This window comes from Mustelus asterias, chromosome 10 (assembly GCF_964213995.1).
Source record: "Mustelus asterias chromosome 10, sMusAst1.hap1.1, whole genome shotgun sequence".
Taxonomy (NCBI): domain Eukaryota; kingdom Metazoa; phylum Chordata; class Chondrichthyes; order Carcharhiniformes; family Triakidae; genus Mustelus; species Mustelus asterias.
Window position 1 is genome coordinate 17187592 of NC_135810.1, and position 13099 is coordinate 17200690.

The window sequence follows — 13099 nt, forward strand, 5'->3', positions numbered from 1 at the left end:
CTCTGTGCTCCAGATTAGTAAAGTAACTGATCGGTAATCTCGCCGCTATTCATTGTTCATGGATCCCTATTGGAAAATGCACCTCACTAAGCGAAGGCAGGGTTCAGCACTGTGATGTACCCCGATAGTCACTGGCATTTACTGTTCACTAAGCTCACTAAAGTTAAGCCACTTGGGCAAAACACCAGAAGGCTGTTGCTGCCTGTGGAACAGTATCTAGCACAAGTCGCCCCCTTCAGGAAAGGAGCAAGAGGAGAAAAATTAAAATAACAGGGGTGGGCAGGAAGGAGGAAAGATGCTATAAATAGTAGTGAATTTTATATATTCCCATTTTGATTCGTCGTTGAGTTCACAATTTCATGATTCCTGCCATACTGCTGCTAAGGCGTTAAGACTGTGCAGGTCTCATATACCTCACCTAGCCAAAGAGAGAATTTCCTCCTGTACAACAGGAAACCTTCTGTATCTGAGAGGTTTCAGCACTGAGAGCAAACAGTCCTATAATCAGAGTGGCTAAGGTTCCTTAGTGTGGCAATGTACAAACGTATAAAGCAGACATCTGAAAAGGACATTCCACCTGTGGCTACCTACAGTTGAAACACATTTGTAAACCTGGAGGACATATGGGTCACTTTACTGATTACTGCAGTGAGGATCCAAAATATGTTTAGCAACAACTTTGTCTGGTACCATGGGAATAAAGAAAGAGCAAAAAAAACGCAGTTTGATTTCAAAACGTTAATATATTTTCTATTTTATAGTGAACATATGCATCTGATTTGTATCACCCTCATTTTCAGTAACTATGATGTTCCCATTTATTTATTTTTTTTAAAAAGGGGGTGAATTTGTAAGATGCCTTTTAAAATAAATATTTTATAAAATAATAAAACTTCAAATAAATATTCTTTACACTAAACAATATGTTGAAAAATTAGAAAATAAAGACTGAATTTATGGTAACTGTACAATATACATGATGTCAGGGGGTATCAAGAGTGACATAATGCTGAGCAATGTAAAGTAAAATATAGCCTAAACATATTGATTGACTGATTCACATTTGACTGAATGTACAACATATTAGTATAATATTTGTAAATCTGCCATTTATATGGCACCATTTTCACAGTCTTAATATTATTGTATATACAAAAATATAACAAATTAACTCTGGCAGCAAAAAAATGAGCAATTTGCTAATTTACATATTCGGCAAGTATTCACATACAATACGGAAAGGTCAGGGAGTGTCATCGTGTTACCTGTAGGTCTAGCTTATGCTGATTCAAGAACAATGGTTATGGAGCATCCTATGTGAACGCACTGATTGGATGGTTTCTATCCTCTCGTGTGTGTCAGTTGAGAAAATAGGGTCAACAGCATTATCACTGCAAACCTCAATACTCCTCCCAAACTCCAGGGAGTTGCAGTGCCACTATTACACACAAAAATAGTTGGGTAGGCCATGCTGGTCAACTAGAAAACAGGCCCAAGCACAATGGGAGATACCTTTTCCCTGTTTGGTTTTTTAAAAATTTAAGACCATCTTAATGGCTGTAGATTGTGTGGTTTATTATCTATTAAGGCAGCCAGATATTAAAAAAAGTATCCAGCATTGTGCTCAGTGCTAGTATTGCAAATGCGTTTCTTCTCCCATATTACAAATGTACAGAGTGAAACCGTTGAGAACTAACACTGAAAGTAGCATTCTCTCTTTCCTTTTCAGCTAGGAGGGCTTTTCAAGGTTCCGAGGAGGTAAACTGGGAACCTTGCAGCAAACGGTGTTTGTATTTTTACAACGGCACCCAGGACGGTTGATCCTATCGTAGCACCCCTGGCACAACTTAAGGCAGCCCTTGGCAGGCAGGTAACACCACAGGCAGGGCATAAAGAGGGACATAAGGCCCATGGCTGACCACCGGACACAGCAATGTGACTGGCTGCAGGAGCACGGATTATCCGCGCAGCTGTCTTCATCGTCATAGTTCGAGCAGTGGTAAAAGACACCCTTCACGAAGCAGACGCAAGTCCCATACTCCACCGCATTCTGCGCAGAGCAGACGCACCGCTTATCGCAGAGCCAATAGGAAGGTAGAGTCCTTGGATAAGTGCACTCCTCACACTTACACTTCCCACAGTCCTCACATCGGTAGATGTGCTTGCCCATCTCCTCTTTCCCCAGAGGCTTCAGTTCATCAGATTTAAATTCCGACTTGGGCTGTACCCTGATGATCTGATCAGAGACATGGTCCGGAGAGGACGAATGTCCTAGAAGTCTCTGGTCAGAAGATGTACTGCTTGTACTTGTCCTTGTGCTATTCCGAGAACCGCTACTCACAGTGCTGGTTGACCGGGTTAAAGGTACCCTCGACGAAGAATGCACGTGATGATGCTGCTGACTGCGGCTGTTAAACCGCTGATGCTCTTGATCGGTTAATCCAGACATCCTCTCATTTTTGTGTTGCGAGGGCGGTCGGTGCACAGACTTGCTCCCGGGCCTTGGAGCAACAGTAGGTCCCTCTGTGTACTCATTAGTGGCTCTTATAATTCGGATCTGATCGAGCGACAACACTTGAACCTGCTGTGGCTGTACATCCCTGGGGTCAGGTTCCAGGTGTTGCCTTCCGCTGTCACGCAGCAACTGTAGCAGGGCTGGAGAACCACTGCCATTTTGAGTTCGCGTATCCATTTGTACACTGAAAAGTGATCACCCCGCCAGGCTTAGAACACATCTGAAGTCCTGTCATAAATGAAAAGGGAGAAAAATATTCAGTACGTGTTATGCATAAATATTCAGTATCTCATGTAAAAAGTGAAATAAACATCATTTCCTCATTACTACTAGACCAAGATTAAAAATAAGTGATAGGCATTTTTATCCTTACATGCAGCAGAGTTGAATAAATAAGGCTGGGCATGTTCTGACATTTATGTTTACCCCTCAGCAATTTCATGATTTCCCCCTCCCCCACTCCCCTCCCCTGAATAACAAGCACTAGTGATTTAATGGATTTTTGTTTCTTAAAATCATTGACACTTAAAGACAGGGAAAGAGCCAAAACCAGCCCAGGCAATGCATGCCAAAAACATGAGCTGCCTTCCAACTCAACAAGATTATTACAAACTTTTCAGTCCACAGACACTGTTAGAACTGTCAACTGGCTGTTTTTAAGGCATGTGTTTTTTGGGATCAAGTATGTTGCGCTACTATGAAAACTACAAACTTCAGTTGCCTTTCATTTTGGCTTTGATAGCTGGAACACAGAGCAGTGGTAGTAGATAGGTGAAAGCATGATTCTCAATCTCACTTTCTGCAACAAGATAGCAGTTTGGTTCGTCCACTCAAAAAGGAATTGGCCAAAAATGTTTTTTTTTCATGCTTAATGCCATGCCAGTGTGCAGAATTTGGAACTCTACCAGAGCTAATTAAAAACACAACTCCTGTAGAAAAGGACCTCGAGAGTACCACAGCAAGCACAAGATTCAGCACAACACATCTGTTTTGTAGTTTGGAGATTTTTTTTTAAAAAGTCAAGAGGGTACAATGTTGCCCACAATGCACAATTAACACGAGGGAAGTATGCAAAGTTCTTTGTCCTGGGGGTCAGATTATTGTCAAGAGGCACTGGGCTTTTGCCTTTTAGATTTTAGCAATATTTTTATAAAAAAATACAACTTTCTCTCTAGCACCTCCTCCTGTGAACCTCAGGCAGTTGGCTCCTACCTCAGTTCTGCCCCTCCTGCCACTTTGCCTTGCTGCTAATTTCAGCAATTTTCCTACAGGCCTCAAACCATTTACTTGACTGTGCAAAGTCATTTCCACTCATAGAGAAGGCCATCACTGCCGTTTGGAAGGTGCACTTCAGTATAGGTACAGCCTCCAGTCCACAATAACAGAGGGAAACTACTATGTGAAGAGTATGGATCCATAACATGGACACAAGAGAAAAATACCAAAAGAGGAAACAACATTTCCTTTTATGGAGCCATCAAGTCAAACAAAGGGAGGGGGGGGGCGGGAGGTTGCAATTAAGTCTAACTTGCGAGCTAAGTATAGTAGCCAAAATCCTTTCGCTGCAGTCAATATAGCCGCTACCTAATTTTCATGGGACGTGCTGCATTTTGTTTTTGGTGAGGTTCTTCCAAAGGTTTTTGGCCAATGATCTATCAAAATTGCATGTTCAGTTTCATCGGCTCCAAATCTAAATAATTTGAAATAGGAGCCCAAAACTTTTCATAGAATCCTACAATGCAGAAGGAGACCATTCGGCCCATCGAGTCTGCACCGACCACAATCCCACCCAGGCTCTATCCCCATGCATTTACCCAAGCTAGTCCCCCTGACACCAAGGGGCAATTTAGCATGGCCAATCCACCTAACCTGCACATCTTTGGACTGTGGGAAGCAACCGGAGCACCTGGAGGAAACCCATGCAGGCACGGGGAGAATGTGCAAACTCCACGCTGACAGGGACCCAAGCCAGGAATCGAACCCAGGTCCCTGGAGCTGTGAGGCAGCAGTGCTAGCCACTGGGCCACCGTGCCGCCCTTTTAAGGGAAAATAATGTATTAAGGACAAACAAAATTCAACGAAAATTAAGTGACAAAATGACAGCCAAATAAGTCGGAACTGTAAACCTTACAATGTTGACAGAGACTCTCAGTAATCTGGGTAGGGGCTCTCAGGACTGCTGAACCATTTGGCCACATATTATAAAACTGAGAAGCAATTGGTATAAATTATACTGAGGTGGCCTTTGCAGGAAGTTATATTTCAAATGACTACATTAAGAAATGACATTTTCTGAATGCTGCGTGCTTCTAGTGAAAATATTCAAGTGTCGTTTCACTTCACAATGCCTTCATTTTTAAGGATTTGCAGTGGGGGAGGGGGGGTGGGGGTAAGAGAGAAAAAAGTTTAATGTCTCAAGATTTAACTTGGGAGACCCATCTGCAAGAAATGCATTCTTATCACACTCATCTTTATCAAAATCTGTCAGCCACGTCAAACCCGGGACAATATGTATATTGTGGGTGAGGTTTTAAGCACGGATCATTCACCATGAATAGAAAATCGTGACAACTTCCATATGCAACTACTGCAGAGAGGAGGCTGCAAATGGGATTACAATCCGCCACTTGCGCCAACTCATTCAGTTCCCTTGACTTGAGGTGAAGTTTTTTTTTTGCAAAAAAAAATCTCTTGAAACACGACTTTTTTTTTGGTTCTGCCCGACTTCCTTCCCTTTTCCTCTTCATAATAAATAACATCAAACACGTGGAAAGTTGGAGCAGGACCCGCTCCTTTTGCAAACAAGCAACCGGATAAGGGTCTGGTTAAAGGGGGAGGGGGAGCGGGAAAGATTGTGGCGTGGAATCATACTCCAGCTCCAATCCCGAGGCAGAATTGCTGGAGGAGCCCCTCTCCTCGCATTATATACCCAGTGGCTGCTGGCAAGGGGGCGGGGGGGGGGTGAACAGAAGGGGGCAAAGGAGGGGGCAGAAGAGTCTAAGGAAAGGGAGGGGGCAGAAGGAGGCAAGAGAGGGGGCAGAAGGGGGCAAGGGAAGGGGCAGAAGGGGGCAAGGGAAGGGGCAGAAGGGAGGGGCAGAAGGGCACGAAGGAATGGGCAGGGGGCAGAAGGGCACGAAAGAACAGGGGCAGAAGGGCACTAAGGATAGGGCAGGATTAGAAGGGCATTAGAGAAAGGGAGGGGCAGAAGGGCATTAGACAAAGGGAAGGGGCAGAACGAAGCAGCAAAGGAGAGAGGGGCAGTATGGACAGGGCCGAGTGGTCGGTGCACTCCTCCTCTCAGCACATGACCACCAGACAGAGCATCGCAAGTTCCAAACCGCTTCCTTAACCATTTTTACCTCGTTAAGACAGAACACAAACTCAATTTTTGTCTACACTTCCATCAAAACCAAATCCTGTTAAATTGCTACAACATCAGCTCCTGATTTTAACTTGCAGCACCTTCCTTTACATCCACCTCCTTCTATACACACACACACACATACAGAATGTTATTTCTGGGAGAAAAACGTAACTCTGTACGGCAATGTTTTTAAACAGAGAGGGAAATACTAAAAAAACCCTTCCTATCATATTCCGACTGTACCCCCCATTTACCCGTTACAACAGGGGAAGCTCGGTGCTATCAGTCAGATTGAGTTTGTTATTTTACCATTTAGTCCTCTCTGAACACAAGTTAACGTACTAAACAATGTAACCTGCTAATGAATGTGTATTTGCCTTTGAGATTAAGTATATTCAATATATATCTATATAGTCCTCAGATCACTTTCAAAAAGTTGTCCCCAGTAACGTGAAAGGGTTAGACCCCAAACACTTGTCAATGGGTGCCCCCAAACACTTGTCAATGGGTGCCCCCAATACACTTCATCGGGTGCCCCCAATACACTTCATCGGGTGCCCCCAATACACTTCATAGGGTGCCCCCAATACACTTCATAGGGTGCCCCCAATACACTTCATAGGGTGCCCCCAATACATTTTACAGGGTGCCCCCAATACATTTTACAGGGTGCCCCCAATACATTTTACAGGGTGCCCCCAATACATTTTACAGGGTGCCCCCAATACATTTTATAGGGTGCCCCCAATACATTTTATAGGGTGCCCCCAATACATTTTATAGGGTGCCCCCAATACACTTCATAGGGTGCCCCCAATACATTTTATAGGGTGCCCCTAATACATTTTATAGGGTGCCCCCAATACATTTTATAGGGCGCCCCCAATACATTTTATAGGGTGCCCCCAATACATTTTATAGGGTGCCCCCATACCTTAAATCATCGCGAAATGTATTCCTATTAAAGACTGCCCCTCTTGTTTGAATCAAGAAAGTGCCCCAATGCCAAGTTACGGGTCGTTCCCCCCTCCTCATGTCTTTTCCTTCCCACAAGTTGAAAAGTTCCCATTAAAACTCACCGTGGTCGCGGCGCTCCTCTCCGTTGGTTTATGTCTGCGGACAGAAGCGGCAGCAGAAAAAAGGCTCCAGCAAAGAGTGAGAGAGAAGAGCGAGAGAGGGAAAGAAACACACAGCCGCCGATCCAAAATTCCAGCGGAGATCTGCTCGGGCTATCTGTGAAAGCATCCGACAAGAGGCGGGGGTCGGGGGGAGGGTGAGGAGGAAAGGGGAGAGGGGGGTATACAGTGGGGGGAGAAGCAACAGGATCTGTCTGATCACAGCAGCAGCAGCAGAGCGATCAGCAGTTGTTGTGTTAAAGGGAGAGGGAAAAGAGGGGGAAAGACAGAGTAAGAGAGAAAAAATCCTTTTTTTTTCTTGAATGAAAAGGCAGCAGAAACTGACACGAGGGCGGATCCGCACTCACACACACACACCACCCTGCAAAGGGGGAGAAAATTGTCAAGGTTGCAACTTTTTCTCTCTCTGCAGAAGCGAATTCAGGCTCTTCATTCACAAGTGGCTCCTTTTCCCTCTTGCACACGGTTCTCTTTCTTCACACTCTCCTCCGATCCTTCCCACACATGTGAAGTTTGCAAAAGAGTTGCTTCTTTTTTACACCCCCACCCCCCCCCTCTTCCCCTCCCCTGCAAGAAGAAGCAGATTTCGCAGAGCTGCTATTAAGTTCTCCAGAGGTAGCTGATGGGTAAATGGCGTCATCTGCATGGGATCGAATAGAGCATTTGTTGTCCCAGAGGATATATTGCATCCGGTCTCTGCTGATTGGTCCTGGGCCTCAAATTCATTAGAGTGAGTGAGAAATGAGAGGGATGGGGGGGGGGGGGGGGTGGGGGTAGGGGGGAGGAGAGAACATTCAATATGTGCCAGGAATCACAGAGTCCAGCACTGCTCCAACATGCAAGCACAGAACAGACCACTTTTAAACTGCAATCTACACATCAGATTCCAGTTTTCTTCCACTCTGCTTGTGTTGAAGCTTTCCTTTTTGTGTTAAAGGCTTCACTGTGTCTGAATCTTAATAACCTTGTTCTGGAATCTAGACCAGATCTGAATTTTAATACGCACGCACCGGGTAGAATTTTCCAGTCGCTGAACACAAATTGCTCTTCGGTGCCCTTGCAACTGGGTTAACCCTTTAGGGGTGTAAATGGAATCCTGCCAGGAAATGCCCACACACCGCACCCCCCCGCCACAGCAATGAACGGGGCAGAAAAAACTCCGCGGAGGTCAATTGGCACTAATCCCCTTTTCAAACCATTCTCTGCTATTTACGTTTTGGGTGGCACGGTAGCAGTGGTAGGCATGGCTGCTCCACTACGCCAGGGACCCGGGTTCGATTCTCAGCTTGGGTCACTGTCTGTGTGGGGTTTGCACGTTCTCCCCGTGTCTGCGTAGGTTTCCTCCGGGTGCTCCGGTTTCCTCCCACAGTCTGAAAGACGTGCTGGTTAGGTGCATTGACCCGAACAGGCGCCGGAGTGTGGCGACTAGGGGAATTTCACAGTAACTTCATTGCAATGTTCATGTTAGCCTTACTTCTGATTAATAAATAATAAATAAACGTTAAGCCAAGGTTTCTAAACCCGGATTTGGCACCCCTTGTTTTAAACCACTTGCACTTTTGTGGGAAACATGCATTGGAGCCTACGTGTATTTACTCTGGTGGAAACAGCCACTTGCATTAATTTTCAAGCAACAAGGGTAAGCAGCTCATACACTTAACGAAAGGCAAATCAAAGGAGGACAAGCCAGGGTTGTGGGGAGATAAAGAGATGGTCAAAGGGAAGGGGTTGTGTGGGGGTGGTGGAAAGGAGGATGGAATGCAGCAGACAAATTGTTTTGTAAGGAAATTCCAAAGAGCGGCTTCCTGGTGGCTAAAGTACAACAATAATGGGCGCCACGGTGGCACAGAGGTTACCACTGCTGCTTCACTATGCCAGGGACCTGGGTTCAATTCCCGGCTTGGGTCACTGTCTGTGTGGTGTCTGCACATTCTCCCTGTGTCTGCGTGGGTTTCCTCTGGGTGCTCCGGTTTCCTCCCACACTCCAAAGATGTGCGGGTTAGGTTGATTGGCCACGCTAAATTGCCCCTCAGTGTCAGGGGGACTGGCAGGATAAATACGTGGGGCTACGGGGTTAGGAGCTGGGAGTGATTGTAGTCAGTGCAGACTCAAAGGGCTGAATAGCCTCCTTCTGCACGGTAGGGATTCTATGAACATTGATGGAGACAAACAGCAACCTGGCGTCATAAGTCTGGATTCTGAAAGGCACATGGATTGATATATGTCTGGAAAACATCGTGCAGATAAGGTGGAACAAGGTCGTAGAGATAATTGATGAGGACAAAGTACTTGATGTGGATTCACTCAGACTTTGGAGCTACTGCAATCTGGCAAAGCAAATGGACAATGACTTTGGTCACAGAGTTTAAAATAAGATCAAATTTGCGTTGGGTGGCAAGGGGTGCAGTGTCGGACAAACCAGTGGCACAGGGTGATGAATGTATTGAGGGGGTGGGATCTGATGGCATGAACAGGCAATAGACCCAGCCTTGGGTGACTGTCTGTGTGGAGTTTGCACACTCTCCCTGTGTCTGTGTGGGTTTCCTCCGGGTGCTCTAGTTTCCTCCCAAAGTCCAAAGATGTGACAATTAGGAGGATTGGCTGTGCTAAATTGCCCTTAGTGTCACGGGGATGAGCAGGGTAAATACATGGGGTTGCAAGGATAGGGCAGAGTGGCAGTGGGACCCCCACCCCCACTAATCACCCCCCAGAGACACTGCCCCCATCAGGCCTCTCCCCCCCATTAGGTCCCACCTTCTTGGCACTGTCCTATGCTTGGTGGGCAATACCAAGATACCCCCTGGGCATTGGCACTTTTCCCCTTGGGCAGTGCGAGTGTGCCCAGGCTGGCACTTACAAGGTGGCAATGCCTAGAGGACCCACCGCGACCCCCGACCCTCTGGGTGGCTTCAATTGCCCCCCCCTTCACTCCGGAGGAGTCGGGCCGCCAACTCCCACAAGTGGGGAGAGATACTAAACCCCGCTGGAGTGAACCACTCCTGGTTGGGGGGGGGGGAGGGGGGGGCGGGGGGGGGGAGAGTGGGGGGAGAGGCTAGTGGGCCCAGAGATTTCAGTCCCGGACCCACTAATCATATTTAAATCGTAGTAAAATGAGCATTTAAATAAATGATGCAGCTTTGCATCGATTTCCAGCATGATGGCACTGGAAATCCGGCTGCCGGAGATGTACAGAGGTCGTGGTGCCCGCGTAATGGCCTCCGCTCGAGACTCCCAGCCCGCTGCACTACAAAAGCAACACAGCAGGCTGGGAGAATCGCCCCCGTTAAGTTTATGGAGGTCAGAACGTGGTAGACCAGCCAGGAGTGCATTGGAATAGTCAAGTCTAGAAGAAATGAAGCCATCGATGATGGTTTCAACAGCAGACAGTGATGGGGGAAGTTGAGTGATGTTCCGAGATGAAAATGGGTGGTCTAACTGATGATAGGGATATGTGGTCGGAAGTTCATCCTGAGGTCAAATTTGACGCCAAGGTTGCGAACGGCCTGGCCAATCTCAGACAGTAGCCAGGCAGAGGAAGCAGAGTTTGTGGCAGGAATTGAAGAGAATGGGCAGAATTCTCCCAAGCCCCCATTGGTGTGTTCAATGGCGGGCATGATTGGAGAGTATGGTGGGAGGGCCAGAAATCGGTTTTACACTGGTGTAAATTTCCCCGTGGGATTATCCACTGGTGCGCATCATGGTAGATCAGAAAACCCACCAGAGGCCAACATGAACCTCATTTGCATCCCATTAAAGATGAAGGCCCAACACCCCCACATCAGATGCTCGGCAATGTCCAATGGGAAAACACACTGGCGTGAAACACATTTGTACCACGTGGCATGCAGAAGTTGGGACTCACCTGAACAATGCTTGGAACTGGCCCTGGATTTTGGGATGGAGGCTGCCCGTGACCCTGGAACACCACAGCTGTGGCTGGGGGAGCATCTGCAGGTGGATCTTCCAGGTTCGCTGTCCACGAGCGGGTCCATCTTCCAGCCTCAGAATGTTCCTGGGACATCTAACTTCATTCTTAGGAGATCCTTTTTCTGATCTCAGAGTGCTCCCAGAGGTCTATGTTCATTTTCAAGAGGTCCACCTTCTCTCTGCTATTGGGTGCCTCTTCAACATGGCACCCAGACATGGTGGTGGACTCTGTGCCATCCAGGCCTGGCCCACCACTGAATACGGTGTAAAGGACCCAGGTGCATAGTTAACAAAGTCAGGGCTGGAAGATTTGACCTGTTTTCCCACCAACTGCCACAGTGGAAAACACTCCCCCCCCCCCCCCCCCCCCCCACAACAACTGCCCCCCCAAGTCATGGCACTTAGTCTCAAAATGGGAGAATTCCACCCAATGGGTGGAAATTTCCTGTCCCGCCTGCCACAGGAATCAGGGCTGGGGTGGACCATTCAACTTGGACGGAAATTTCTGGTCTTGGGGCAAGTGCGGCCAGAAAATCCCGCCCACTGTCTTTGGTGTTCCCAATATTTAATTGAGAGAAGTTTCTGCTTATGCAGTATATGGGCAGCACGGTGGCACAGTGGTTAGCACTGCTGCCTCACAGCGCCAGGGACCTGGGTTCGATTCCGACCTCGGGTCACTGCCTGTGTGGAGTTTGCAAGTTCTCCCTGTATCTGTGTTGGTTTCCTCCGGGTGCTCCGGTTTCCTCCCACAGTCCAAAGACGTGCTGGCTAGGTTGATTGGCCATGCTGAGTTGACCCTCGTGTCAGAGGATTAGCAGGGTAAAGGTATGAGGTTACGGGAATAGGGTCTGGGTGGGATTGTGGTTGGTGCAGACTCAGTGAGCTGAGTGGCCTCCTTCTGCACTGTAGGGATTCTATGATTCTATTGGATGTCAGATGAGCAGTCTGAGAAAATGTTAGAGTGAGGTAATGGCAAGACAGAGCTGTATGTTGTCAACGTACATGTGAAACCTAAAGCAATGTTTTCAAATGATGCCACCGAGGGGCAGCATGTAAGTAAGAAATAGGAAGGGACCTTTGATAGTTCCTTGGGGAACACTAGCGGTAAAGGAACAGAAGCAGCAAGACAAGCCATTGCAAGTGATCCTCTGGATACAATGAGATAGATCTGAAAAAAAACAGGTGAGTACAGTCCCACCCAGCTGGATAACCCTGGAGAGGCATTGAAGGAGGATGGTGCGGTTAACTTTGTCAAAGGCTGTTGACAAGAAAGATCAAGAGAGACAGTTTACCTTTGCCACAGTCGCGTAGGATGTCATTTGTTTATTTAGCAGTAAAAGCTTCCATTTTATAGCTTATGTAATTGGAAATGCATAGCTGAATAATAAATTGGAAGCTATTTTTCATGTATGTAACTATTGGCACACACTTACTTTATAAAACATTGTTGCTTTCACTTTTGTTTTGGGGAAAAAAAACATACGGTTGTAAGCCATTTGTACAGGTTTTACCAAGAAACTTCTCTATTTAGTGTAAGCACTTAACAAAATGTTGCTTCCTTCAGCTAGGATTATCAATACTCAAATGAGGACATCTTTAACATGGTAAACCAATTAGGCCAGTTCCCTACATGTGATGAATCATCACGTGTTAATGATAGTTCATTCACTATTTATCCTAAAATAAGTGACACTTACAGAATACCTGTGGACATTTTGTTCTGAACAATGTCAATATTGATTATTATATAATAAGGTATATGGCCCTGCTGCCTCACAGGACCAGGGACCCGGGTTCAATTCCAGCCTCGGGTCACTGTCTGTGTTGAGTTTGCACGTTCTCCCCATGTCTGCGCGGGTTTCCTCCGGGTGCTCCAGTTTCCTTCCACAGCCCAAAGATGCGCGTGTAAGCCAGATTGGCCATGCTAAATTGCCCCTTGGTGTCAGGGTAATGAGCAGGGTAAATATGCCGGGTTACAGGGATAGGGCCTGGGTGGGATTGTTGTTAGTGCAGGCTCGATGGGTGAAATGGCCTCTTTCTGCATTGTAGAGATTCTATGATTCTATAAGTATTGAGGTAATTGGTTGCAATATCTATGTATGTGTTAATATGTAACAAAGACCAAGTTATTACGAACATGTATACTAATTTAATTAA

General features: G+C 46.6%; 1 protein-coding gene across 1 annotated transcript; it reads right to left on the reverse strand.

Moving 5' to 3' along the window:
* Positions 1-726: 726 nt before the first annotated feature.
* Positions 727-7626, reverse strand: spry2 (sprouty RTK signaling antagonist 2). Its single transcript, XM_078221634.1, has 2 exons — positions 6959-7626; positions 727-2743 (listed from the first exon to the last, which is right to left on the reverse strand). The coding sequence occupies exon 2, from the start codon at positions 2690-2692 to the stop codon at positions 1730-1732; it is 963 nt and encodes a 320-aa protein (XP_078077760.1). The 5' UTR covers positions 2693-2743; positions 6959-7626; the 3' UTR covers positions 727-1729.
* Between the last annotated feature and the right edge of the window lie 5473 nt (positions 7627-13099).